Here is a 26,297-nt window from a genome sequence, read left to right as displayed (position 1 = left end):
GCCTCGGAGCCGCCCCGCCCGCCTCCGGCCCAGAGCCGGATCCCGGCGCGGGCCGCCCTTCCGCCCGGCGCCGGGGTGAAGGCGCCGCCGTCCCATGCTGCTCCGCGCCCGGCCCGCTCCCTCCGCCGGCTCCCCGCCGCTCTGAGCCGCCGGCCGGCGCCGCTGCCCTCCCCGCAGCCCGGTAAGCGCCGCGCCGCTTCCCCGGCGCTCGCCCGGCACCGAGGCCGCGCCAGCGGGCAGGGGAGGGGACCGCGCCGCAACCCCGCCCCGGCGGCGGTCCCTCGCCCCGCTCCCCTTCTCCCGCCGCAGCCCGGCCGCCCCCCGGCCTCGCGGGGCCGTTACCTCCGGCCGCGCCGCGGCGGGCGGCACCCGGCGGCGCATCCCCGCGCCCCGCCGGCCCCCTTCGCCGCGGCGGGTCCACCCGCGGCTCCGCTGGCCGAGCGCGGGCGGCCGCCGGGGTCTGCCCGGCTTCGTCTGCCAGGGGCGGCCGCCCTCTCCGCCCCGGAGCGGCTGCTCCAAGCTACCGGTCCTTTCGGGAGAAACGTCCCCCTGCGGTGCTAAAAGTGATTTTGAAGGAAAAGTGAGCCGTGCTAAAGCCGGTTTTTAAAATGCGATGTAAGTGGCTGGTACTTAGTGTCGTTCAGTAAAGCTTTGCAAGATTACCTCATTCACAATGTACGTAATCAAGAGATGGTCTGTCACTTGTGTGGTCTTCAGAAAGCAGGTAATTAGCCATCGAAAAACTTAATGTTCGTGTGCAGTCTGCACAAGCTGGCAATGGGGTTCTTCACTAACGTATGTTTATTGAATAAGTAGGAAAATGTATTTAATTGCGCTTTTTTCCTCCCCCTCTTCTTATAGGTTGTGACTTTTGCAAGGCGTGTGACATGAAGTAGGACAACCAGCATTTTGAAGAGCTCTGTCATAAATACGGCTGTATCTCTGAACACGGGTGGATTTACTGGAGACTCTTGCCCAAGCCTGCTCGAATCAGAACCTGTAAACTTTCCAAAAGCTTCATAATGGAGTTCTTAGTATCCAAAGCAGATTATGCTAGATATTTGAAAAGATCTTTATTGCTAGTTTTAGTATGTGTAATAGTTCTTGTGTGCACTGATCAGGACTACTATAGTTTACTTGGAGTATCCAAAGAAGCAAGTAGTAGAGAAATACGACAAGCATTCAAAAAACTGGCATTAAAATTGCACCCTGATAAAAATCAGGTAAGTTACATCTTTAACTGGTCAAAGGTATTGAGTTAATGGATCTTAGTGTTTAAACAAAAACTGGTTTTAATTTATCTAAAATGTTTCTGTGTTCTTATGAAGTAATGTAACCACCTGATAACATGGTTCAGCTCAGATTTTCTGCAGAGAAAATTTATAAAAAGGGATAGACTGGTCATACATGGTTGTGTTGAATTTGGGCCATATTAAATTGCTGTAGTAAAAAAAAGAGGCAAGATCATTCTCAATTACATTTTTGTAAATAGAGGAAAACTTAGGACTGTACCATATTACCTCGTTGGTAAACTGATGAGTTTGTCTCTTTCTGTTTAGCTTAGGGGAACTTACTGTTTCCCTAACATGAAGAAGTCTCATCTAAACAGCAAACACCACCAGCCTGTACTGAGGCACCAGTCTCCAAGTATCAGATAGGACAAAGCAGAAATTCTGGGACTGCCAAGGCATAACGAGGGAGGGTAACAAGGAGCTCTAGACTAACTAGAGAGAGAAGACTGGGAACAGCTCAGTCTGTGCTACCATATTGTCCGAAGTACAAAGGAATCATTTTTAAATGTAAACGTCATCAGTTTTTCCTCAAGATTTCCTGAAATAATCTGAAATTCACAGGAAATACGGGGGTTTGGATCTTTGTATGTGCAACTGCACCTGCACAGAGCCCCACAAGACAGTGATGTTCCATGTGAGCTTGGGGCCCGTCTGCACAGAGTATGTTGAAGCCTCTGAGGCGCTCATGTTTTACAATGGATTTGAACATGGCAAAGCTCAAAGAAAAAGCCAAATCTCAACAAACTTAGAAATGCCAACTTGTAGCTATTAACTGCAAGTTTTATTTTCCCTATGTTGATACCTTTCAAAATAATAACGTTTCGGGTCAGATTCTGTAGTTTAGTCCAAGTATGCGAATACTACTAATGATTTTTCTAACAGGTTATTTTCAACATTACTCGTAATATATAGAAGATGAAGCCATTACACAAATTCCATAATGGTAATTCATTTCATGCGTATCTAGGTAAATAAGTTGAGAATCTTTAAGAAAAAGTGTCTTTTGAACGAAACGTGTAAGCAGAAGTTAAAAAGGTGGGAGAGTGCTGCAGATTTTGCTCACCACTGTTATACTGCACCAGCTCAGAACCCAAATGGGGGTTCAAAATATGTCTGCAGATTTTTCACCATTCTAATGCCAAAGCTACCTAGAACCAGAATGCTTTTTAAATAAAAAATGGGACCTCTGTCCACACCGTAAGATCAGAAGGGATGAATCTGTCTTTATAGTGGAGATTTTCAAACTGGACGAGTGGGGATTCTAGGGGAGTAGAAAAGTTTATAGAGGAAATGGTAAGTCTTCATTCTTGAGTACTTATTTTTTTTCTTCCCTTGAAGAAAAAGAGTTGAAAGAAGAGGGATCACTGAAGAACGTTACAGCTTCCTACCAGTTCACTTTGTATTTCAGTTGGTACCTTAGTGAGGATGAAGAAATGAGCAGAAGACACATCTGGCTTCAGGAAAGGAATACTTTACTGTAGTTTGTTTGGAGATCACTGTGTAATGTCTGCTTCCATCACAACTGATACCTTTAGTAGGGATATAAAAATATTTCCAAAGATTATTTTCTCAGCATTATATGTACAATGTGGTTTGTTAATTACTTACTAATTATAGTTTTCCTTAAATAGAATGATCCAAATGCACATGAAAATTTTTTGAAAATAAATAGAGCCTATGAAGTACTTAAAGATGAAGATCTACGGAAAAAGTATGATAAATATGGAGAGAAAGGTCTTGAAGATCAGCAGCAAGGAGGTCGTTATGAAAGCTGGCACTTTTATCGCTATGATTTTGGTAAGTTATGATGTATGTTTGTGATCTGCTTAAAACAGTCACAAGTAAATGCAATATTCAGATCTATATCAGATCTTTTTACGCGTTTCTGATGTACCTTATCCACATTTCTGTGTGCTCTGTTGTTCTCCTGTAGGTGTCATTTTCTGTCTGTTGACCCAATCTTTTATTTACCCTGGTAATGGCTACCCAAAAATATCAAAAAATGTAATAATCTATTTACCTAGCCTTTTGTTCCTGCTGTTTACCTTTATTGGTCATCTAACTTCTTGTTTATTTTTTTTTAAAGTGCAAAGCTTTTTTTTTTTTCCTTCCTTTAAATTCCAGTGTTAATGTTTCAGCACTATTCTTTTTAACACTTTAATGCAGGAAGACCTTTTAGTTTAGATAAAGTATTCTCAAGTGGATTTTAAGAGGAGAAGGGGAGATTTTTGCACTGTCAAGCCTATTTTATATGCAGTTATACAATTAGAGATCAGTAAAGAGGTAGTAGAAAATGAAAAAATAATAGAATCATACCTAAAATAATCTTGAGACAAATTATTTAATGTTTATCTCGACAAATTTTAGGTAGCTGTAGGGAAAGGCTGGGATGAACTGTTCTCAGAGCTGCTGTAACAGGAGTAAGCTAAAATAGGGAGCTGAGGAATATGGTTTGATTGATATGAAAGAAAAAGCTGAAATGAACCTCCACCTTGGCAATATTTTTTTCTGGTGTAGTTTGATTTAATATGTCCCAATCTCTAAAAAATTAATGTCTGTGCAAATTGAAATTGAATAAACCAGAGGCGCAACTATCACAGGAAAATATGGAAACTACCCTAAAACTTCTTCAGATAATCAGATTTAAGAGATTTTATCTGTCTGAAGTTGCACTGCTTGATTGAGAAACAGTATCCTTGAATGTCTATTTACCAGTCATTTGGAGAGTATATCTATATTTTTATACTTATGTATATTTATATATATATTCATGTATTTTTTTTATATATGTATGGGTGGGTGTATGTATTATATTACATGGTATATAAATGGATAGTAATATAAAAAGTACCTTGTCACCTGTAGAAATCAATTTCTCTCATTTATTTGCATTTAATCCTTGTATACCTCAGGTGAAATGGCATCTCACCACGAGGTACTATAAAAGATCTGTAGCCATAGTAGCGTAATATAATGCTGTCTAACAGTATTTTTGTTATCTCTGCACTGCCTTTCTTGTGTACTTGAAGTCATAGACTGTTTTGTAGTGATGTTCTAGGTAGGATTGGTTAGCATTTTAGAAAAGCTGTCGTCTTTACCTTTATTCTGTCCGCTTTATTCCACTGCGTTCACACATTCTGTTAGTGGAAAAGCTTGTGGCTGAAACACCTTTGTGATCTAAATAGTTCAGATAAGCAGAAGCTGAGAGAAGAGGTGAAAGTTTCCAGGCATTACATAGAGCTCTCTCACTGAGAGCTGAAGCTTCTTGAATTTTAATCTGACAACTGGTTGATGTTATTTCTAATGCTCTTGCCATAACAGTGGTAATTCAAGTTCTCTGCTAACTCTGTGTCTGGTCTGCTAAAATATCAAAGGAACTTTTTGTAGCATGGGAGCACGGGAATTTGCAAGAGATTAAACTAAGGTTACATATTACTAAGCAAATATAGCTTTGTTGTAAAAACTATCTTTGCCAGCTTACTATTTCAATTTAAGTGTACTGTCTTCTGTTTTCTGTCTTGAGAATAAGACGATAGTTTGTTTCTTCATTTTAAAGATGGCAAAAATAAAAAGCGGTTGTTGGTTTTTTTAATAGGTATTTATGATGATGATCCTGAAATTATAACATTGGATAGAGGAGAATTTGGTAAGTTTTAAATAAATAGCTATCTGACAATATGGCAACCCAAAGTAACAATTTTTACATTCTGAGCTGTATATCTATAGAATTCTATTACATACCTAGACAAAAAACTGTCAGAAAATCATCTTCAGATGAGAAAAAAAAAAAAAACCAAAACAAACCCTTAACACTTCCTGGTAAATGCTAGTTAGCAAATAGATCGCTATCAATAAACAGTTTAGATTAACTTTGAAAGATATTTTGTGAGATCTGTAAGAGGAAATTATTTGAATTAAAATTTTGTTTCTCCTAATTTATCAGCACTATTTTTTTGGTCTCTTGTCTAAATATGCACTTGATAGAACTTTTCTATTATATTTCTATTAATTTTTTTTCTGTGAAATCCAGTCAATTGTGCCTTGCACAAGAGGTTCAAGACCAGAAGGTGATACCAGATACTAAAAACACCGTTAAGTAAAACAAGGTCCAGAAAGATAACGCTTTCAGTGAGGACATCATCCAGTTTTTTTCTTTTAAAATTATAACTAAGACGTTTATAACTAAAAGAGACTAGAGAGAAAAAAATTGGATTTTGTGTGATTTTTCATCTGCATTTTGAGTACAGTTTCCTTTGTATGGACTGGATCTACATGCTGAACCAGTTTTGTAAACCATTCTAATAGCAGAACGTCATGATGATCTCCATGAGAACCTGGTCTTGCTTTGGTTAATTGATTTGCAGAATCTACACATTCCTTAGTTGGCTTGTTTGTGAGGATATTTTAATACAGGCAAATATAACTTAGAAAATACACTATAAAAATTTTGTCCAAAAATGGAGAAACTGAAAGCCATGTAATTCAAGCTGATAACCTCTGTATGTGTACGTTTTATTGCTGATGTTTTCTTTTATAAGCAAGAGTATTTAATTACGTTTCCCTTGACTTCTCTAGTAATTATATTAACTTGGACTTTTAAATTGCATTATCACCTGTTAGACAGAGATTCTACATAAAAAGATTGCCTGGTGGAACCCAGAAAAGTGATGTAAGGAAATGGAAAGAGTTCTAGTGGGTGAAAATCTTTTAGAACCTGTATTTCATTTTTAAGGTAACCAGACTTACACTATCACACATTTCAGCTAGATTAATCTGTAGAGAGTAAATTTATTCTTAATTAATACAACAGATGTTGAAAGGGTGCTGATATCTTCTGAAATACGATTTTTGCATACTTGCCTACAACAGCGAGTATGTGCAAGCGAGGCGCAATGTTTATCCCATTGAGTTACTGTTATTAACTGTGTCTGACATAAATGCTTAATTCAGCTCTTGGGGAAAACAATATAATAAAAATGTATATTCTACATTGTAGATGTGCATTACTTACAATTTTCTTCTCTCCATCTAGATGCTGCTGTTAACTCAGGAGAACTGTGGTTTGTGAATTTTTATTCTCCTCGATGCTCCCACTGCCATGAGTTAGCACCTACGGTATGTAAAACAAGCTAATTAACTCTGAAAATTCATTGTTTTTAACAGCATAAAACTTAATGAAGTGGATTTTTTACACTGAAGCTGAAACCAAAGACAACAATTCAAGATGCCAGGAATAAAACATGCTGATTTTTTCATTACATCTTTATAGATATATTAATATATATTTATATTAATAAATATGTATTTATTATATTAAATATAATATATTTATATTTTTTAATGATATCTTTCCCTTTTTTTCTAGTGGAGGGAGTTTGCTAAGGAGATGGATGGAGTAATACGCATTGGAGCTGTCAACTGTGGAGATAATAGAATGCTTTGTCGAATTAAAGGCATTAACAGTTATCCTAGTCTGTATGTTTTCAAAACTGGGATGGTGAGTGATAAAACTTCAAGCGTTTTCAGAAAGACTGAAATCTGGAAGAGTATTTCTTTAATACTTGTTTAATCATAGATCTTTATATAGAGATCTTCCTTTTAATATATTACTTCCTTTTAATAAATTACTTTTTTCTCTTTCTTCACCTTGGTTAAATTAATTTAGAAAGTTAACTTCAAAAACAGATATCTGGTTTATACAGTGCTTTTTTTTGAATCATTTTACCACGCAACACATCACAACTGATTTTGGAAGCTACTGTTGGCAGTGGTGCTATAGCAAAGCAAGAAGTCTACTTGAACAGTTTCTCTTACAATATTGTAATGGACTTTTCAAATACAAAGAATAGTCTGTGGTTTTGAGTCTAAAAAATATGACCATGTACCTAAAGAAACTTGGAAATTCCTTCCACAAGATTTCCTCCACGCTAGCCGCATTATGTACGTCATGCTTTATAGCTGCTTGTTAAGTAGTGGTGCCAGGGGTGGTGTACAAATTGCACTTCAATAGTTGGGTGCGTTTTGACAATGATAAGATTTGAGAGGTTGAATGCAGAGACTGTGCATGCACTAAATGGACTGATGCAAGCAATTTTTATTTAAATAGAAATATAATCATGGGAATTGGTGTTTGTAAGACTAAATTATCCTTGTGTTGGTGGACTTGGAAAGTCCATTACGAAATTTTAAAAAAAGTTAAATTCCAAACATTCCAGCGTGGGAGGGAGAGAACTGTTAGAGGTTTGGGGTGGGGTGGTCCCACAGTTGCATAAGTACTGTTATAAAAAAACAGTAGGTTTTGGGGTGTGTTTTTCTTTTTTTTTTAAACTTTATAAACTTTATTATTTGTCTTCTGTAGCAACCAGTGAAATATTATGGAGACAGGTCAAAAGAGAGCTTAAAGAACTTTGCCATGCAATATGTTACAAGCACAGTCACTGAGTTATGGGCAGGTAATGTTGACGTATTTTGCTTGGGGTGCTGTTCTTGAAATTGCTTTTACAACATAAAATATGGCAGAAACTATGTATACAACTGAATCTGTCCACTGTTGCTAAGTCGTCTTTTTGAGATTAAAAATAGTTTACTGTAATTTGCTAATATAAGTTATAAAACCTGCTTGTTTCTTATTCACGTTTAACTAGTCACAAACTGATGCAAATTGTTTCACTCTTAGGAAACTTTGTTAATGCCATTGAAACTTCATTTGCTTCTGGTGTTGGTTGGCTGATCACCTTCTGTGCTGAACGTGGGGGTAGGTGTGTTAAATACTTTTCAAATAAGGCAAACAGAAAAAAGTACTTATGCTGATAGTGGTGTAATCCCTTTCACTTCTAATAAAAAATTGTAAAACGTCTGAGATGATCATAGTATTTGGACTGTGGGTCATTTAAGCTCTGTTTTAGAGGCAGTTGGACAAAAGGGACGTTAATAGAAAGATTATGCTATTCTGCTTCTGTAATGTCACGTGAGTCATTACAGCAGCACTCAAGTGTAACCCTTCAGGAAGGGAACTGGCAGAAGAGGCCTCCGATTTCAGTTTCCAACTCAAGCTCAAATGACAGATATTGCATAGGTGCATGCCAGCTTGTCATGATAGCTGAGTAGAAGAAAGGATGTATCTCCCCATTAAACCACCAATACTCAAAAATTAGCTGAATATTTTCTCTTAAGTTAGGTTTGGACATAGTAATTGGCTTTTACCACTGACGTCATGACAGAGTTTAGATTTGCATTGTTTTTTGTAGCTGTTTGTCACTGACTTTCTTGGGATCAGTATTGGATATGGTATATGAGAAAGTTGCCTTGGTTAGCTGGTAGAGCTAAGTAAATGAGCTACACCTTTGACAAATAAAGATTTCTCAGTCTTATGAAGAGACCTTTGCTCTGTGAACTGAATAACCAGAGCTGCAGTCCTGGATTTACATTTGTAAATAGCTTGATTTCAAGTTGCAGTCCTTTTGTTATTAAGATTTCAACTTTGGTCCAATTAAAGTTAGGTTGATGCATCTTATTTCAGAAAAAATTCTGCATCAGAAGGTAACTATTCGAAGTCCAGATGGGTAATTGGAGCATATGATGTATTTATTATAGCAAGTTATTATTTGAATCACAGAAAATTGATATTTCCATTGAAATCTCATTCCAAGACAGTATGTAGATACCTCTTGGGTTTTTTTTTAAAGGTCAGTCTTAGTATAGCAAATAAAACATTTAAATTTTTAAAATGAGAATTCTGTGCTGATGAAGCAAGAGAATGATATTCATGTTATTTTTAACTGAGAGTAGACAACCAACAAGTGCTGATTACTAGATGTTGCAACTATAAGTCACTGAAATACCAGATGAGTAGCCAGGAAGCATGTCTTTTGAAATGGTCATCTTTGTAGGGAGGAAAGGAGTAATTCTAAACAAGAGTAGGTTTAGTGCATTAATAATTTGAAGTTTTATGTTTGTAAATACATCATTTTTATTTTGCAGATTGCTTGAGTTACCAAACACGCCTTAAGCTAGCTGGCATGTTGGTAAGCAGTGTCTCACTTTGAAAACATTACCTATTATAGTTAAAACAAAATAAGAGAAGTGAAAGCATGAAGTTATAGCCAAAACTCTCACTGAGTTTAGTGGAACCGAGATTTCACCCATTAACTTTCAGAAGAGTGAAATATTTTGACTTAGTAGCTATTGGAATAACACTAAATTTTTAAAGAATTTTATAAAATGTGAATGAATATTAACTAATGAATTACAATGTGGTCTCCTTGCATTTTCTAAATGTTGTATATAATTGCTTGTGTTGGGATTTTCAAAAGCATTTCTGAACCGGAAACTAAAAAATACTCTTTGTTTTTGTTGTTTTGTGGTTTTGTTTTGTTTTGTTTTTTTTAAATTACAGGAAGGTCTTGTTAATGTAGGCTGGATGGACTGTGGCACCCAGGGTGAGCTTTGTGATAATTTAGATATCTCATCTAGTACTACAGCATACTTTCCACCTGGAGCCACCATAAATAACAAAGAGAAAGGAGGTGTTTTGGTACGAGTTGTTTCTCAACTGTTCTGTATTTAGATAAAATAAGGTGATGACAAAGGAATGTATAAATAACTTTCAGTCGGATTATATACAACTGGAAAGATGATTTTTTCTTTTTTCTGCTAAGCTTGTATGCCCTGGTATGAGTTTATATTCCTCCTGGCTTCTAAGGCAGTGATCCCTGGAGGTGGTCCCCAGTTTGCCCATATGCTGGGAGAGTGAACAGGAGCATGCTGCAGGAGCAGCAGCCGTAGCTCTGCCTAGCCACCTCCTCAGGAGCCTCCCTGAGCAGCTGTGGGAATCCAGGGGTGGGATGTTCTCTGTGACAGGTCCAAGAGCTAGTTCTGAAGCTGCTACCCAGCTGTCCTGGGCAAGCTGGGGAGATTTGCCATGTGCCCCCGGTTTTTATTCCAGCAGCAATATGGCCCAGGTATCACAAGTTTGAGAAATGCTACTCTGAATGGAGTACTGACATGTGTGATAAAAGTACTCCTACGGCGTCTGTCGGTATGGATTATGCTATTCGGCTGTATTCTAATATTGCAACCTCCTCCTACATTTGTATGGTAGTTTTAACTTCCTTAATTGATAGGAGACATTTCTCAGTTTGAGGCATGGCTTGTTCCTTTATTGTCACTACTGTTATCGGAGGAAATTAAATTTGTAACCTGCCTACTTTCAACCTTGTAATTTACCAGCTCTGAGTTACTGATTCATATTACTTCCTAAATTTAAAAAATTACTGAAACTGAAATATCTGTACAGTGCAGTTAAGGAAGGCTGTAAAACTAGATTGGAAATCTTGTAAACTTGATTGGAAAATTTGGTTTGAAATTTGAATTTGAGACTTTTAGCACCCGTTTTTGTCAAAATCTTTAGTTTAATATTGTGGGAAAACAAGCTAAAAAGTAGTGTTCTGAGAGTGATGTTTGTGAAACTATATATATGAAAAAGTTGGTGATCAGATCACATATTATTAACTGTACTCTTCAGTTGATGGAAAGGAACAAATCAGAATAATTTCCCTGGCACTTTGAGTACTAATCATCGACAATCAGGTTGATGTTTGTAATTCCTTATAATAAACACAGTTAACTTTCCTTCCTAGTTTCTTAACTCCTTGGATGCCAGAGAAATATATCAGGAAGTAATGCAGCATCTGCCAGACTTTGAAATTATCTCTGCAGCATCATTAGAGGTAAATTTTTTAAAAAGTATGTTAAAATTTCTTTAAATAATGTGTTTTTATACTTTTTATCATTACTTTTTTTCAAATCCTCTTGATACAACAACCTAGCATTTATTTAACTGAAAATGACTTTTCTTTTCCCCCTCTGTAGCCAAAATTATTTAATGTTGTTTAGCAAAACAAGAAAAGTAAGGGAGGGAGTGTATTTAATAGGAAAATAGAATACCACAGAAATTGCCATTGCAACTCACTCTGGAACTGTAACTTTCTAGTTATTTTTTAAATCTACTACATTGTAGAGAATTTTGGTTTAAATGTATTTTGTCAGTAATGTAAGAAAGAAAAAATACTTGTTAATCCATGATAAGTTATGTATGAACTGAAATTAGAAGTCATAAATGTTACTCATGTCTTGGAGAAAAAAAGAGGAAACCTCTTTTCACACTTGTAGTAGCACTTAGCAGCTTGATCTACAATAGGAAACGCACATGGAAACAAAAAGCATAGAGGGTAGCCTGTAACCAGCTTGTTTTCAGATTTTTTCCTCTTTCCTCCTTATGATGCAGTAAAATGGTGGAAGGACTACATGAAAGAATTTGTTGAGTAGAGGAGGTCACTCAGAGATCAGATGAATAATTGGGCATTTGCCTTTATAAAACATAAAAGGAATTTACAAGTTGGTATAAATTGGGAATAAATTTTTTTCTCTGTGTTTTTGTTGTGGTGTTTTTTTTTTTCCTATGTTTAAAGGACCGTCTGGCTCATCACCGATGGCTGCTTTTCTTCCAGTTTGGGGAAAGTGATAAATCAAATGTACAGGAATTTAAGAAACTTAAATTTTTACTTAAAGATGAACATATTCAGGTAAGACTGCTCGCTTATCTAGTGTTAAATACCATTTACATTCAGAGAACAAGTCAGTATGTTTTTCATTATTATTAGCTGTTACTACCACCTGCCGCCTCTGGTACTGAAAGAGATATACTATCATATGGTAGATCTGTAGTAAAGTTTTTAATTTAAAGCAAGCAATGAAGTTTTCCATATGGTTTGAATAATTTAAAAGCAGTTAGGAAAGATTATCTTTTAAATCTGCTCTCTCATGGGAAATGTTGCTGCAGATCCCATTCAGTTAACAATTAAAAATTAACACTTCAACATCAAATTGATGTATGTGAAACTGTATTTGATTACTCAGAAAACCCTATAATTATCTTTAAAAATTTTCTTAATAAAAAGAAACTAAATTCAAAATTTGTACTAAAGGCATATGGATTGTGTTATTGTATAGGGTATTTTTAAAAAATTGTTGCATTGACTAGAAGAATTTTAATGTCACTTTTATGTGTCCTTTTGCTTCCTTGCTATTTTGTTTGGAGGGGGAAAAAAAAAAGAGGATTCTTCAAGGTTTTATTCCCTGTTTTGGCCTTTAAAGTAAAAATTAGCAAACAACCTCATATAGCTGTGCTAGTAGTTTTCCTCAAACATCATAGTTACAAGATTGTCTTAAGACCCCTGTTGTTTATAAAAAGGCTACTACTTTCCATATTTTTACTGTTTTTTGATGAATCTATCCTAACTTGTACTGCCTTTCAAAATATGTTAATCTATATAAATTAGGACGCCTTAATTAAAATGGCACTGTTTGTTAAATAGGTTGGCAAGTTTGACTGTCTTTCCTCACCAACCATCTGCAACAAACTATATGTCTATCAGCCTTGTTTAGCAGTCTTCAAAGGAAAAGGAACTGGAGATTATGAAATTCATCATGGTAAGGGAAACTTTGGCAAGTTTTAATCATTGCATAATCACTTTGAGATGACACTGTCTTTGGCAAACTGCATTTGTTTTCCCAAAGAACAGTTTTTTAGTTTTAATATTTGCTATTTTTTCCTCTGACCTTACTGTAGCTTTGTACAAACTTATCATTTCCTTTGTTTTTTTTTTTTTCCCTGGGTAAGCAGTCATCAGGTGCCAGGAGATGTATTTTTGTCTTTACTATTCTGTCTATTTCAACATCATTTACATAATTAGATACAAATCAAATCTCCGAAGCTGATCAGCACACCTTCTGCTTTGGGTGGGTTAACGAAAGACTGCTCTAAGGCACAACCTTCATAGAGGTTTAACATGCTGGTTATACAGTGCTGCCAACTTGAGAAACTTGGATTTGATTTCATGTGTCACTGCACTAAAACTAATTCCATGTCTTGTTGACTTCCATCCAAGACTTTTACCACTTTCATTTCCAAAGCAGCAGTTTTTTTCCACGAAAGGCTGGAACTATGTTACTGTGTACCACTGAAAGGGCTCAAAAATGCTGATGGAAGAAGAACGGAGCCTGAAGCAAAACTGTAGCTTGCAGCAATAGGTGTAGCTTCATCCAGAATGCGGCACAAGACAATTATGCAAGAATAGGTTCTCATTTTTCAGCCTCTGAAGTATTAGAAACAGCTTGCTACAATTAAGTCAGAACCTCAGTACTGTAATAAAGAAGAAAGGAGAAAAGTTTTTGACCACTTAGAAAAGATTAGTCGTATCTAAGAGGGAAAGATGATCCATACATCTAATAATTGCTGCTAGGAAAAGCCTTATTATACTCCCTGAAATTTCCACTCCCGCAGAGGAGCCAAGAAAGGATCCTATACATACACTATTTGTAATCTATGCCATTATGAAAAGATTAAAGATGCTGTGAGAGAAATACATTGGACTACAGTACATACATTCTTTTCTGAATGCATTGGTTTACTAGTTACAAAACAGATGGTATCTAGAATGTTTGCCAATAGTTGTCTCACTCCAGTATTTCTAACAATATAATACTCAAAAGAATTAGGCTTTTTTATATGCTACGTTGAAGGGCTTCAACGGTTTAAAATCTAAGAACAGTAAGAAATCTTAGTAAGTCACTGTGCAGTGACTTCAGATTTAATTACCCTGAAGTTCTTATTCTCAGTTCATTTCAAGACACAAACTCTCATTTCCACTGACAAATGTACATGAAGAGACTTGATCTTAGCCCACTAGAGCTGTGTCAGCAGGAACTTCAGTTACACCTAAAAAGCTGTGATGTATCAGTATCATTTATTTTGCTTGAAGTCTTTACTCTATCAATACCTTTGCCAAGGCAAGTGTATCTAGAATAGAAACTTTTTAATTCCAAAAAACACTAGTAAGATGGTAAAACAGCTAATAGTTCAGTCACAAAAAAACATTAATTTTGTTTGACAAAAAACATGTTTTGTCTTGGACAGAACACTTAATTGGCTAATATTAGGTAAACATCAGTTTATTTAGCCAAATATCAACTGTCACCTAGAGTATGTCTTACCTATGTAGGTTTGGACAGTTCAACATTGTCTTCCTGAGAAAAAGCAAGCCAGCACCTGTTCAATTTATTTAAGCAGGCCATGTTTAAAGATCAGTCAAGTGAACTGAAGGACTCCTGTTGCTATCACTGAGTTTTTTTAATGAGGTCTCTCATAGGGAAAAATAAAGTTTCCTTTCTACATTGTTCTTTGAAGGAAAGAAGATCTTATATGACGTTGTTGCATTTGCCAAAGAAAGTGTCAACTCTCATGTTATCACACTGGGACCTCAAAATTTCCCTGACAAAGAAAAGGAACCGTGGCTTGTGGATTTCTTTGCACCGGTAAATATTTAATATTTATATTTACCTTCTTCTAAAATCTGTTGTGTAACTATGTAGCAAAATACTAGAAGTATCTTGAAAGTGTCCTTCAGCATCACGAGATGGCATTGTAGTTTCTCATTCCTTGGCAGCACTAGTTCCTAGACAGTGTGGGTTTTGTATTTAGTGGAGTCTGTTGTCAAAGCAGCATATTATTCATCTCAAACAGCTTATGTTCTCCTGAGAGCTAGCTGTGGGGAAAGCGATTGCACTTACTTGCATTTTGTTTTCTAGTGGTGTCCTCCTTGCCGAGCTTTGTTACCAGAGCTGAGAAAAGCATCAAAACATCTTTATGGTCAGCTTAAATTTGGAACACTAGACTGTACTGTCCATGAAGGGCTTTGCAACATGGTAAGCTGCAAGAACTAAAAAAAAAAAAAAAAAAAAAAAAAAAAAACCACACAAAAAAAAACCCCAAACAACCACAAAAACAACAAAAAACCCAACAACAGTAATCCTTTCAAAGAATATTATTTTCTTCTAGTTGGGGGTAAGGGGATGAAGGCAGACAATGCTTGTTCTTTAATATTACTTTTTTAAAGGGTAGTAAACCAAACCAAACAGGACACTTGTATCATAATTTTTTTCAAAGGAGCAAACTATGAAACCACTACAGATAATATATTAATGCAAAATACAGGTCACATTTTGGTCTGATTTCATAGTGTTATTGGAAGACTGTGGAAGTGTCAGAATTTAATAATTCCTGGGGTTTTTTAAGAGGAAAAAAAAGAAATTTTTTTCTAGCGTGTATATAAATACACATTCTTTTTGTTCTTCACATAGGAGGATAAAAAACTGTAAAATATTTAAGAATAGAAGTTTTATATTAATATAACACTTTTTGAAGACGTCTGCAAAACCAATTCTAATTCAGTTCACCCCAACTGACTTTGCATTTTGTTTTGTAGCACTTAAGTGCAGGATCAATTTCAAAGTAAAAGAAAGTTTATTTCTTATCAGTTTACACTTACTTAAAGATATAGTAATGGAATTAAAAGTATTTTATTTTTTTTTAATCATGCCCAATTTTCCATGTTTAAATTTGCTTAACTTTTGCTTCAATGAATTTATCATGGTAGAAATATGGACGTTACTTTTCCTGAATTCCAGAAAATACTACATTTTGACAGCTTTCCTGAAACTACACACTTTACTGTTCACAGTTTTTTACATTTAGAATGTTTGCATTTATCTTTAAAATGTGAATGTCTTAAAACACAAAAAATGAGCAAAAAAGAACAAGCTTTTTAAAGTTTTATTTAGATGTGTTTACACACTGAAGAATTCAAATCATGGAAGCATCTGTGTTCAATAGTAAACAATACAGTTATTCATACAGTACAGGCGTTTTCACCTGAAAACTGGGAATAGGTTTAAAATTAAGGCTTAAGAGGCCTGTGGATTAATTCCTATATTTGTGGAGCATGGCAAAAGAACTACTGGCTGGTTTTTAAATTCAGAACAAACTATGCCATCTCTGAATACAATTGGCATCTTTTCTGTACTGATTTGTAATGACTTCAAACTCCCATCCGCACGTAGGTCTGAGCAGTTGTACTGTACAAACTGGATAGATTAGCAGCTGTGAGCTACCAATACCGACAGCAGTTAAAGGAAAGTACAAGAAACCTAATAATCCCTTGCAATTTCTTATTGTCTCTTTTGTTAGCATAACATTCGAGCTTATCCAACAACAGTTGTGTTCAATCAGTCTGATGTTCATGAATATGAAGGACATCACTCTGCTGAGCAGATCTTGGAGTTTATAGAGGTATGTAAACTATAATCCTTGTTGCAGTCGTGCTCTGTACACAGCTCATCCACAAATATGTTCTTTAGTTGGAAGATTCTACATGGTTTTTTTTTTTTTTTTTTAAATTAGACTAGTAAGATAAAGACTGAAAAAACCTTGGGCAAGAAAAGTGATCAAGCACCTGTCAGTCAGGACTTAACACCTAATGGATTAATTTCCCTACTCTGTCAAGTAATTTCTTTGAGATCGTTAGCAAACAACTTAAGATCCCTTCCAATCTGCAAAGTAATAGTAATGATTTCTATCTCATAGAGAGGATAAAGGAATTAAAAGTATGAAGTGCTGTAATATTAAGGTGAAAATGCCTCACATATGCACCTTGACATAGGAGGAGGTTCACATTTTTGTCAATTAGCTTGCTGCCCTCCATGCTTCTCAGCAGTTTCTTGAACTTTCATAACTCATAGAACTGCAGATCGTTGGTACTCATCATTGTTGCTGCCAGAGGTCTGGCACCCATCTTTCCTCCAGCATTCAGGTTCTCTCACTGCTAGGTCTGCAGGCTATTTTCTGCTCTTTGAAGAGACTGTTCATTCTCTCCAGGCAGCCCAGAAAAAAGCAGGTTTAAGAGCACACATGCAGGAACAGGTGGAGATCAGTCTTTTTCAGTTGATATTCAGAGGCCCCTAGTGCACCATATGTATTCTGCTGCATCCCAGCCTAAATAGCGTGGCTGAGTCTCATAATGCCTGTTCTTGCCAGGTAAGATGAATTTCTTGCCTTTTGCCTCCCTTTATGGAGAAGAGGCAGAAAACCTCCCTTTTGCAGCTCTTCTTAGTAAATCAGGCATACAGTTGTTAGCTTGAAGGGATGACTTTTGATGCTTCCATGCCTTTCGGTGGTGTGGAGTCTTCCCTACCACAGCAGCAAGCAAATTTCACTGAAAGAGGGACATTCTCAGAATTTGGTACAGTCTGTTTGTATGTAATGGCGCTAGATACGGCATAACTTATTGTTGCAAAGTATATGTCCATAAACTGTCTTTACTTTAGGATCTTAGGAATCCATCGGTGGTCTCCCTAACACCAGAGACATTTGTTGAATTAGTTCAGAGAAGAAAACGAGAGGAAATCTGGATGGTTGATTTCTACGCTCCCTGGTGTGGACCTTGTCAGGCTTTAATGCCAGAATGGAAAAAAATGGCCAGGGTAAATGACATTCAAATGTTTTTTTTTCTGCTTTTGTGTCCTGTTCCATGGAATTATTGAGACGGTACAACTGCTATCATAGAGATTTGTCAACTGAGAATGTCCAGTAATTAATACTGCGGGCAAAATAAGGAATTCCTACTTGACAGTTTTATATTGTTTCAAATACAAAGTTTTTCTTTGTTTTTTTTGAAGGTTCAGTACACTGATACTGTAATCCAGTTTTTCCTGTTAATACAACTGTGTTTTCCAAGATCGAAGAAACTTTAGAGTAACTAACTTTCTTTGATGCTTAGTGCTTTATATAGATAACAGCTCTGCATTTGTTTAAAACAAAATATGAGAAAAAGATTTATCCATAAATTAGATAAGAATTGGTTGAAATAATTTGCCACTTTATTCTCAGTATTCTTCATGATGATTAGTCATCTTTGAGATAGTACCTAGACTTTGGTGAAACCTCTGACTTGAATTTAAGATTAAAGGAGTTCAATCTTATCCATCTTAAGTATTTCCTGTATTAGGAAGATTTTTTTTCTGAGATCTTGTTTTCTTCATGGAAAGTAAATAAATGTTAAATACCATATACTTTAAGGCTGATGGTCAGTTAGCTGAATTACACATACTTCAATATAGAATTGTTGGCATTGGGGAGGGTGTTTTTGTTTTGCGAGGTCATTACAGTGTTCTCTCATTTGCAAAGGTAATATTACTTTACTGACAACCATCTGGGTTTTCGTGGACATGGTTCCAGGAATTTGAACCAGAAACTTTGGGCAAAAAAACAGGGCTTTGGAAACGAGTGCATGACTTTCAGACATTTAGAACTCACCTAGACTAGGAGTTGTAGGCAGGATTCTATGTTCTGGTCAAATGTCTGTGAAGTATTGTTAGCTCTGTAGTACACATCCAGTAATCATCAGCTTCCCTGCCCACACCAGGTGGTTTGGGCCTTCGCAACAAATACAGTGTGTGCTCAAGACAGGCCAACTGTGCAACTGATAGCACATCTGCGCTGTACCAGAATCTGTCATAATTACTGAACCTCTGATAGGAAACACTGTAATATGGTAGTCTGTATACTAAATAACGACGCTCATATGTACCTTTGAGGGCAAGATGGGTGCCTTATGAGCCATGTGCATGCAGCTTATACTAAAATGTATGTACACGATGGGAACGTACCTGGGTGGCGGGCTCTCATTAGATACCAGTCACCCATTTACAGGAGAGAAGAAAGCCTTGTGATAATCTTGGGTTTTTTGTTAGGTTTTTTTTTCCCCAACTAAGTGATGAAGACTTAAATTCTGAAGTATTACTGAAATTGTAGTGTTATTGATTAGCATATTTGATTGATTGTAGGTTTTCTTCTTTTTTCAGATGTTAAATGGATTAATCAATGTAGGCAGTGTGGATTGTCAAAAATATTATTCTTTCTGTCACCAAGAAAGTGTTCGGGGATATCCTGAAATAAGACTCTTTCCCCAAAAGTCAAACACAGCTCATCAATATTAGTAAGTAGTTTCTTTCAGTTTGGGAAATGTTAGATGATGTGGAACAAGATGAATATACATTTTCTGTCGTGTAGAAAAGGTTCATCACAGCTATTAAAATAAGCAGTTATGATATTACTGTCCTAGATGTTATTGACTTTGTTACTTCAAACTAGTGCCATTTTATTTTGCCATTTCATTGCAGTAATTTGAACTGAGACTGCCTCAGGAATCTTAATTTTTATTTCTTGTTCTTTATCGATTGCCAGTTTTCTAACTTTAATTGCCTGTTAAAGTAGATTATTTAAATGATATAATATAAAAATACTACAAGACCTAACTGATTGTAGCTTTATCTTTAGAGAACAGTGATGTAGCCATCTGATCATCCTCCCTGCCAACAGTCTGTTAGCACCATTGCAAAAATTTTGTCATATATCTAGTCATCCCATTCATTGTATCATTAGTGTAGAAACATTAATCATTAACAAAACAAAAAAAAATTCTATGGGAAATGAAGTACGGCCAAAACCAAACAGCCTGTCCCCTCCATTTCACAGTACTGTTTGAAGATCCAGGGATTTCAGTAAGCACATGCATATTTAAAGATAGATAACCATCTGAAATAGCAGATGTGTTGCTTCATTATTTTAGAAATTGGAAAGTTTTCTATTAAATGCTGGCAGATAGTAAATTGTAATGCCTCTTCATCGTAGTGCGTAATAGCAGACTTCAGTAGCTTTCATCATTGGACTGCTTGCTTTTATTCAGTTCCTCTAGATAAAGTTTCTCTTAAAAGCAGATTTCTTTTTTCTTGTTGAAAACAACTAAGTTGGTGAATATGACTGTTAAGTGCCAAATTCCTAATAATGAGTCAGCTATTTCCTGCAAAAATATGGAAATTTGTCTCTTAAAATAAAGATCACCAAAAATTATCAAGTCAGATTTTCACCAGGTAACTCTATTGAAAAATACTTTGTTATAAAGTTGTAAATTAATGGATATGAATCCTGAATTAATCTTTTTTTCTAACTTGTCACTGGAATTTCAAAACTAAGCAATGCCCTGAAAGTCCAAATAATAAATCCTTGTCCAAGTAACCAGTTTGCCTGGCTTTTCTACTGTCAAATTGAGGGAAATGTATACAAGTAATAATTGTTTTATTGTAATGAATGAACATCAATTAGAAAATATATTAAGATATTTCAATTTAATTCTCATGTTTCTTAGAGCCTGCAATTTTATCTGGAGTTATTACCAAAGATCCTTCATTCAAAATAGTTCTAGCCATCAAAGCTTACTTTACAGCTTGCAAAGCAAGTTTCTTACTCTCTTGACATAGAATTTTCTTCTCTTCATCTTCTAGTCCTTAATTCTGTATCTTTGAATTGTATTAACAAGACTTCCTTATTCAGATTTGAAAGCAAGGTAGAAATATAACCTAAAACATAAATGCGTTTAGTTCATTATTTCATCATCTCCACTCTACAGAGTGTTTTTTTCCAAAAATAATTCAAACTACTGTGCAACTGGATTTTTGTTTTCTTTTGAATCTTTTTATAGTAGCTACAATGGATGGCACAGAGATTCATATTCACTGAGAGGCTGGGCATTGGGGTAAGTTACTGCATTAAACTTTGTTCACAAGCCACTTATATAGTTTGCTTGCTAGGAGAAATTAATATTTAAATGCTATGTAAATCAAGAATTAGAAACAGGTATATGTATTGCTTAGTTTAAGATGGTAAAGTTTCCACATCTTTTAACTCAAGCTTTTAAAATGTGGAGAAATAGCATGCTCTTTACTGTCCACCCGTTTTCTGAAGACCGTATTATTATTTTGTCTACCACTTTTTAAAAGTGATTCTCTTACAGTACCAAGTGTAAAGTAGGGATTTCCAGACTACTAATATGCTTAATTTCAGAATTTTTTCTTATGCTTAAATGGAATTTGGATATGTTTAAAGTTTTGAATGGATTATGACTGTTATTCTTCCTTTCCACAGATATTTACCACGAGTGTCTGTAGACCTGACTCCTCAGAGTTTCACAGAAAAAGTTCTGAATGGAAAAGATCACTGGGTCATTGATTTCTATGCTCCTTGGTGTGGACCTTGCCAAAATTTTGCTCCTGAATTTGAGACCCTTGCAAGGGTAGGTTTTTAACTGTATTAGCAAATTGTTATACTCGTAATGGTTAAAATATAATTCTTCAGCACTTCATTTCTTAGCAATCATCCAAAAATTGCATACCCCCAATGATCCTCCTTCTCATTGAAAGTCCACACTGTTAGGTCCCACTTGCCAGTGGGTATTATCTCTTGCACAGACACACACACACAGACCCTCTTTTGAGACAGATTTCAGCTTATGATGGGGTTACCTTTGGAACTGTGCTGTTCTTTGCCCTGAATTCAAGTAGAAGTGCTCTCCTGAACATGCAGTGACTTCTGATACGAGGTTAACAGTCTGAGAAGCAAGCAACTACTCTGAGATATTTAAAAGATTTGAGCAACGTTTTTCATTTACTTTTAGCTGCACTGCTGGCTTATTCAAGTTATTTGCTTACAGTCACCCATGGAAACTTGAAGTTTGTTTCTAATAAACATTTCTTTTTAGGCCGTTAAAGGAAAAGTAAGAGCTGGAAAAGTAGACTGTCAGATGTATGCTCAGACCTGTCAAACTGCTGATATCAGAGCCTACCCTACTGTTAAGTTTTACCCCTACCAAGGAACAAAGGTAAAGCGTCTCCTTTCTGTACGCTGGTGAGCGGGTACTGTTAGTAGATGTATTTCATTTCACGTTAAGACTTAAGAGACTATTTCTGTAACATATTGAAGTGCATGATTTAGATATTCGGGAGATACAATAATCATCAATTTCAGTAATATTTAAAATAGGACAACGATACAGTAATAATGTGTTATTGAAAAATAATAAATTGTAAATTAATAGAACAGTAACTAAAATGTGGACTCAACCAGAATGAGGGTTTAATTTTGCAGGGGTCTCATGTGGCAAAATGTTTTTCAACCTTTACCAATTCTACCACCAGCTACCAAAAGCAGGCAGAGTCTCTCTCTGAATGAAATGTGGACAACTTCACTTTGGCTAAGGAAAAATATTCTTTCAATGTAATCATAGCATTTCATTATAATATTGACTTAAATAATGTATTTTAAGATAGAAAATTGATTAAAAATATTTAGTTGTGTTCTGTCTCAAAAACAAACCTTATCAAACCATTTCAATTATCAGTGTGACTCTCTGTTGCGATCAACATTTCCTACTAACAGATTAGTAGAAATAAATTAAAAATTGGAAAGTATCCAGATAGTTCTAGGAAATTGCCTTTATTCTTGTAAAACCATTAAATTTCAAGAATATTATAGTAATCTTTTTAAAGGTATTAATGTTGAAGAGAAAGTATTCAATGCATTCTGATAGTAAAGGCAATTCTTCTAATTATACTTTCCTTTTCTTTTTTTAACTGAATCTCTTATGGGAAGTTCTAGAAATCCTTCCTCGCACAATCCCATCAAATTCAATGAGACTTTTCAGTGGTAAAGAGTAATGGCTTTTCAGGTCCCAAAAGTAGCGACCCACACTGGCAGATTTCATGAACGTAGATTATGAAGTAGCAGATTTTGTAATGGCCATCTACATTAAATACTTAGCTGAATAAATGTGAGAAAATTATGGAATGATAGAATGGTTTGGGTTGGAAGGGACCTTAAAGATCATCTGGTTCCAACCCCCCTGCCATGGGCAGAGACACCTTCCACTAGACCAGGTTGTTCAAAGCCCCATCCAACCTGGACTTGAACACTTCTAGGGATGGGGCATCTACAGCTTCTCTGGGCAACCTGTTCCACTGCCTCACCATCCTCATGGTGAAGAATTTCTTCCTTATATCTAATCTAAATCTACCCTTTTATAACTATTTCAGGTTTCTTTAAGGATCAAGACAAAACTTGTGTAGTTCAAAATTTGTGTAGTTTAGAAAACTAGCAACTAAGAGTGGTTCTTACTACAAAGACAATTAGCATTGTTTAAATGGAGACAAAAATATATCTATGAATAATAAATCAATGTACCAGAGCCATTGTCTTCCTCCCTGCATTCCTCTTGAATTTTACCTGAAAGCAAGCAGATTTTCTATTCAGTGTAGAGCATGGGTAATATGTTACACAATTTTTTTTTTTTTTTAAGAAAAATGTTCTTGGCGAATATATAGACAGCAGAGATGCAAAAGGTATTGCTGACCTTTTGAATGAAAAATTAGAAGCAATTCAAAACAAAGGAAAAAGAAAAAAATCTAGAAATAAGGTAAGAATACTTATTCTGGGGCCTTTTGCAAAAGACTTACTCTATTGTTAAGAGTAGCCCTTTAAAATGATGTTAGTATTTGCTCTTTGTCTGTGAAATATTGAATGCTGTATCTTCAAATAGTACCAGGTCCATTTTACTTCCAGTCTTGTTTTGGTTACCATTATTTATTCAAACTCAGTTCTCCATGTCCACAGATGTAGCAGAGGATACTGCAGTTGCAACGTCAGTTATAGCAAGACTTAGCAGAATTTATAGATACCCATGGGACAACTGCATTAAAGATAGGTGGTAGAGATGCACCGTATCCTTAAGTGTAATCCTTAGACTAGATTGAGCAAGCAGGCACTAGATTGAGCAAGCAGGCACCAAATTGCAGAGGCTGACTAGTGCAAGATTGGGATTGACATTTTTAACTCAGAAAGAAGATATTAATACACAGCTCTTAAGAAGTACCCTGAATTCTATTTAAGAAACATTTGTCCAGTTGAAAAATTAGTACCACAGAGGAATCTAAAATCACAGAAAAAAACCCCCACTAATCTTGATTTTTATTCATATTTGCAGAATAACTTAAATTGTTTATTTTCTTGTCACTAGGATGAACTCTAAGTGGTACTGGAGGTAGATGTGATTCAAAATATTCTGAAGCTGTGAATATAGAAGACACCACAAGGAAAATATAAGGCTGATTGCATTCATGACAGGACAAAAGAGGTGAAAACTAGTTTGAGTTCACGGGCATATGTGACTGTATGAATTCTGTTTAAACTGTGGGGAGATGAAAGCATGAAAGCATTTTGGTTTTGGTGGAGGCATTGAATGTTTCTGCAAATGAATTCTGCATGTCCCTCTTCTGATGTACCAACTACCTTCTTCCTACTAGTCAAGCATTGGAGTTGACCAGAAACATGGACTGTGTCACTTTTGCCTACCCATTTACTAGTTCCTTATATTTTTCTGTCTCTTTTCAAACACTTTTTGAATGTGGCACTCAGCCTATGGCTGAATATGCACTCAAACCACTCTGCAATGCAGAAACACAATGAGGGATTGTCTATTTGAAAGACAAACCGTTTTACCTGATGATTATTCTGCTTTGAGGTTGCATTATTGTCTAGTCAATTGCTAAGAAATAAAATCAAGAACTGGTAGCAGGATAGGTTTATTAAATTACATTGCTCCTGCCCTTGAGTGGATTACTATATTGTGGCACTGGTAGTGCCTGGATGAACAGAACTTTGAAGAGCTTCTTTGGTTGTTTAGTTTGGGGTTTTTTTATTTTCTTTTTTAAATAATCAGAAAAAAATCAAGGACTTCAAGCTCAGTGTTTCATTGACTTTCAAAATTTAAGTTATGCCATAGAAGCATCTGCTTAAGTTATTAGGTCATAACTTTATTATTGACTTTTTAAATATGAATGTATTCTGTGGACATATTTAGCCTCTTTTAGTATTACCACTTTTCCTTTCTCTGCAGACATGTTTTGGGGGTTTTGTTTGTTTTTTATATAATCTTTAGGCAAGCAGGATAGCAAGTGCCTTTTTTAATTTAATAACGAACATTGTACATTGCAGTGTCTCCTCATACATTTTAATAGAATTCCCACTCTTTAGAGTAATATTTTTCCTAGCTTCTCAATAGACAAGAAAAATTACAGAAGACAACAAAATGTCTGCTGCATTTAGGAGTTCAACATTTAAATGTTTCATGTTTTCAATAAAATGCTGCTGAGAACTTGTCAGATGGACTTTTCTCCCTTCTCTCCCTGTATTTAGATTTGGCATGACTAGTAGTGTGAGTATTATAAATTTGTAAATATGCTGTTATCTACAAGTAATTTATTTTATAAAGAAGGCAGCAAGAAATAAGAGGAAGAGATTCTAGAAACTTTGACACATTCAAATGCTTCTTCCCCTCTGTTCAGGGTTGCCTCTAGTGCTTTGCAGTTTTGCAGTGTATTAATCTGAGAAAGAAGAGAATGTATTGCATCTATTTTTTAATAAAGTAGACCTTCCCACATCCAAATCAAACTTCAAACTTCAAATTCTATCACAGTCAAAAATGAAAATTTTGGTATTTTGTGACTTTAATACAAACTCTGTTTTGGTCAGTTTTTGCATGTATGTTTAACTGTAACTTCAGTTCCCACTTCTTACCTTCTTCCTGGAGAATGAGGTCATGGTTACATACTCTAGGATCCTACTGTTAAAAAAAATCTAATCAAAAATAACCTAGTATAGGTATTTGTACAGTTTCTTCTGTATTCCTGTTAATGTACAGTTTCTCTCATTACTTAGTAGGACCAAAAAAAAAAAAAAAAGTGCTTCACAGCAGTCTCCTCCATAAGATGATGGTAACATAAGACCTTTCTGGCTTTACTATGGCTGTATTCATACTTCAGCTTTTTGTAAAAGTTACTTTATCACTTCCTTCTGGTTTAGTCATTTGAAGCATCTAGATAACTACTATGAAAAGACAACACTGCTATCCTCATCAAAATATCATCTACACTGACTTATTTTGTCCGGGCTACTAGTTTTGAAACTCGTTTAGGCTGTGGGGAAGAGGATTTTGTTTAAATATCAATGAAGTTCATTTTTAAGATTTAATTCTGTACTATGATGCTCTCTTTGCATCCAATTTTTTAAATTTCTAAGCTAGAGACCAGATGATGTAGGTTTCTAAGAAGGTTTTCCAAGTTTTCATGGTTTTTTTTGCCGGCTGCCCTTTCTGACAGTTTTCAATAAGCAGCTTGGGAGAAATGTAGAGAGTAATAAAATCTTGCCTTTATTCCTAGCCATAC

The 26,297-nt window shown here is 35.8% G+C and overlaps 1 protein-coding gene across 4 annotated transcripts; it reads left to right on the top strand.

Moving 5' to 3' along the window:
- DNAJC10 (DnaJ heat shock protein family (Hsp40) member C10) lies at positions 1-25,235 on the top strand. Of its 4 annotated transcripts, none has more exons than XM_087733327.1 (23): positions 2-181; positions 862-1,223; positions 2,924-3,089; positions 4,888-4,938; positions 6,325-6,407; positions 6,658-6,789; positions 7,651-7,744; positions 7,969-8,046; positions 9,273-9,316; positions 9,688-9,825; positions 10,931-11,020; positions 11,762-11,875; positions 12,668-12,782; positions 14,539-14,666; positions 14,940-15,056; positions 16,378-16,479; positions 17,514-17,669; positions 19,050-19,183; positions 20,726-20,779; positions 21,169-21,316; positions 21,782-21,901; positions 23,375-23,491; positions 24,092-25,235. In XM_087733327.1, exons 2-23 carry the CDS (start codon positions 1,023-1,025, stop codon positions 24,101-24,103), a joined length of 2,394 nt encoding a protein of 797 aa, XP_087589453.1. In that variant the 5' UTR covers positions 2-181; positions 862-1,022; the 3' UTR covers positions 24,104-25,235. The 4 variants fall into 4 exon arrangements, with proteins under 4 accessions (XP_087589456.1, XP_087589453.1, XP_087589455.1 ...); XM_087733329.1 differs by lacking the exon at positions 2-181 and adding an exon at positions 443-615; XM_087733328.1 differs by lacking the exon at positions 2-181 and adding an exon at positions 624-724.
- The last annotated feature ends 1,062 nt before the right edge of the window (positions 25,236-26,297 follow it).

Source organism: Nipponia nippon, unplaced genomic scaffold (assembly GCF_047370975.1).
Source record: "Nipponia nippon isolate SJK-2023a ecotype South Korea unplaced genomic scaffold, ASM4737097v1 scaffold_5, whole genome shotgun sequence".
NCBI lineage: Eukaryota > Metazoa > Chordata > Aves > Pelecaniformes > Threskiornithidae > Nipponia > Nipponia nippon.
Note: the sequence above shows the minus strand (reverse complement) of the source record. Positions and strands in the feature narration are given on the sequence as shown.

What these genes read in the sequence shown, in the direction of transcription:
- DNAJC10 (XM_087733327.1), top strand. Translation starts at nt 1,023, where the DNA reads ATGGAGTTCTTAGTATCCAAAGCAGATTATGCTAGATATTTGAAAAGA. An exon ending in TGCACCCTGATAAAAATCAG is followed by an intron (nt 1,224 to 2,923) that starts GTAAGTTACATC and finishes TTCCTTAAATAG; the next exon opens with AATGATCCAAATGCACATGA. An exon ending in ATTGGATAGAGGAGAATTTG is followed by an intron (nt 4,939 to 6,324) that starts GTAAGTTTTAAA and finishes CTCTCCATCTAG; the next exon opens with ATGCTGCTGTTAACTCAGGA.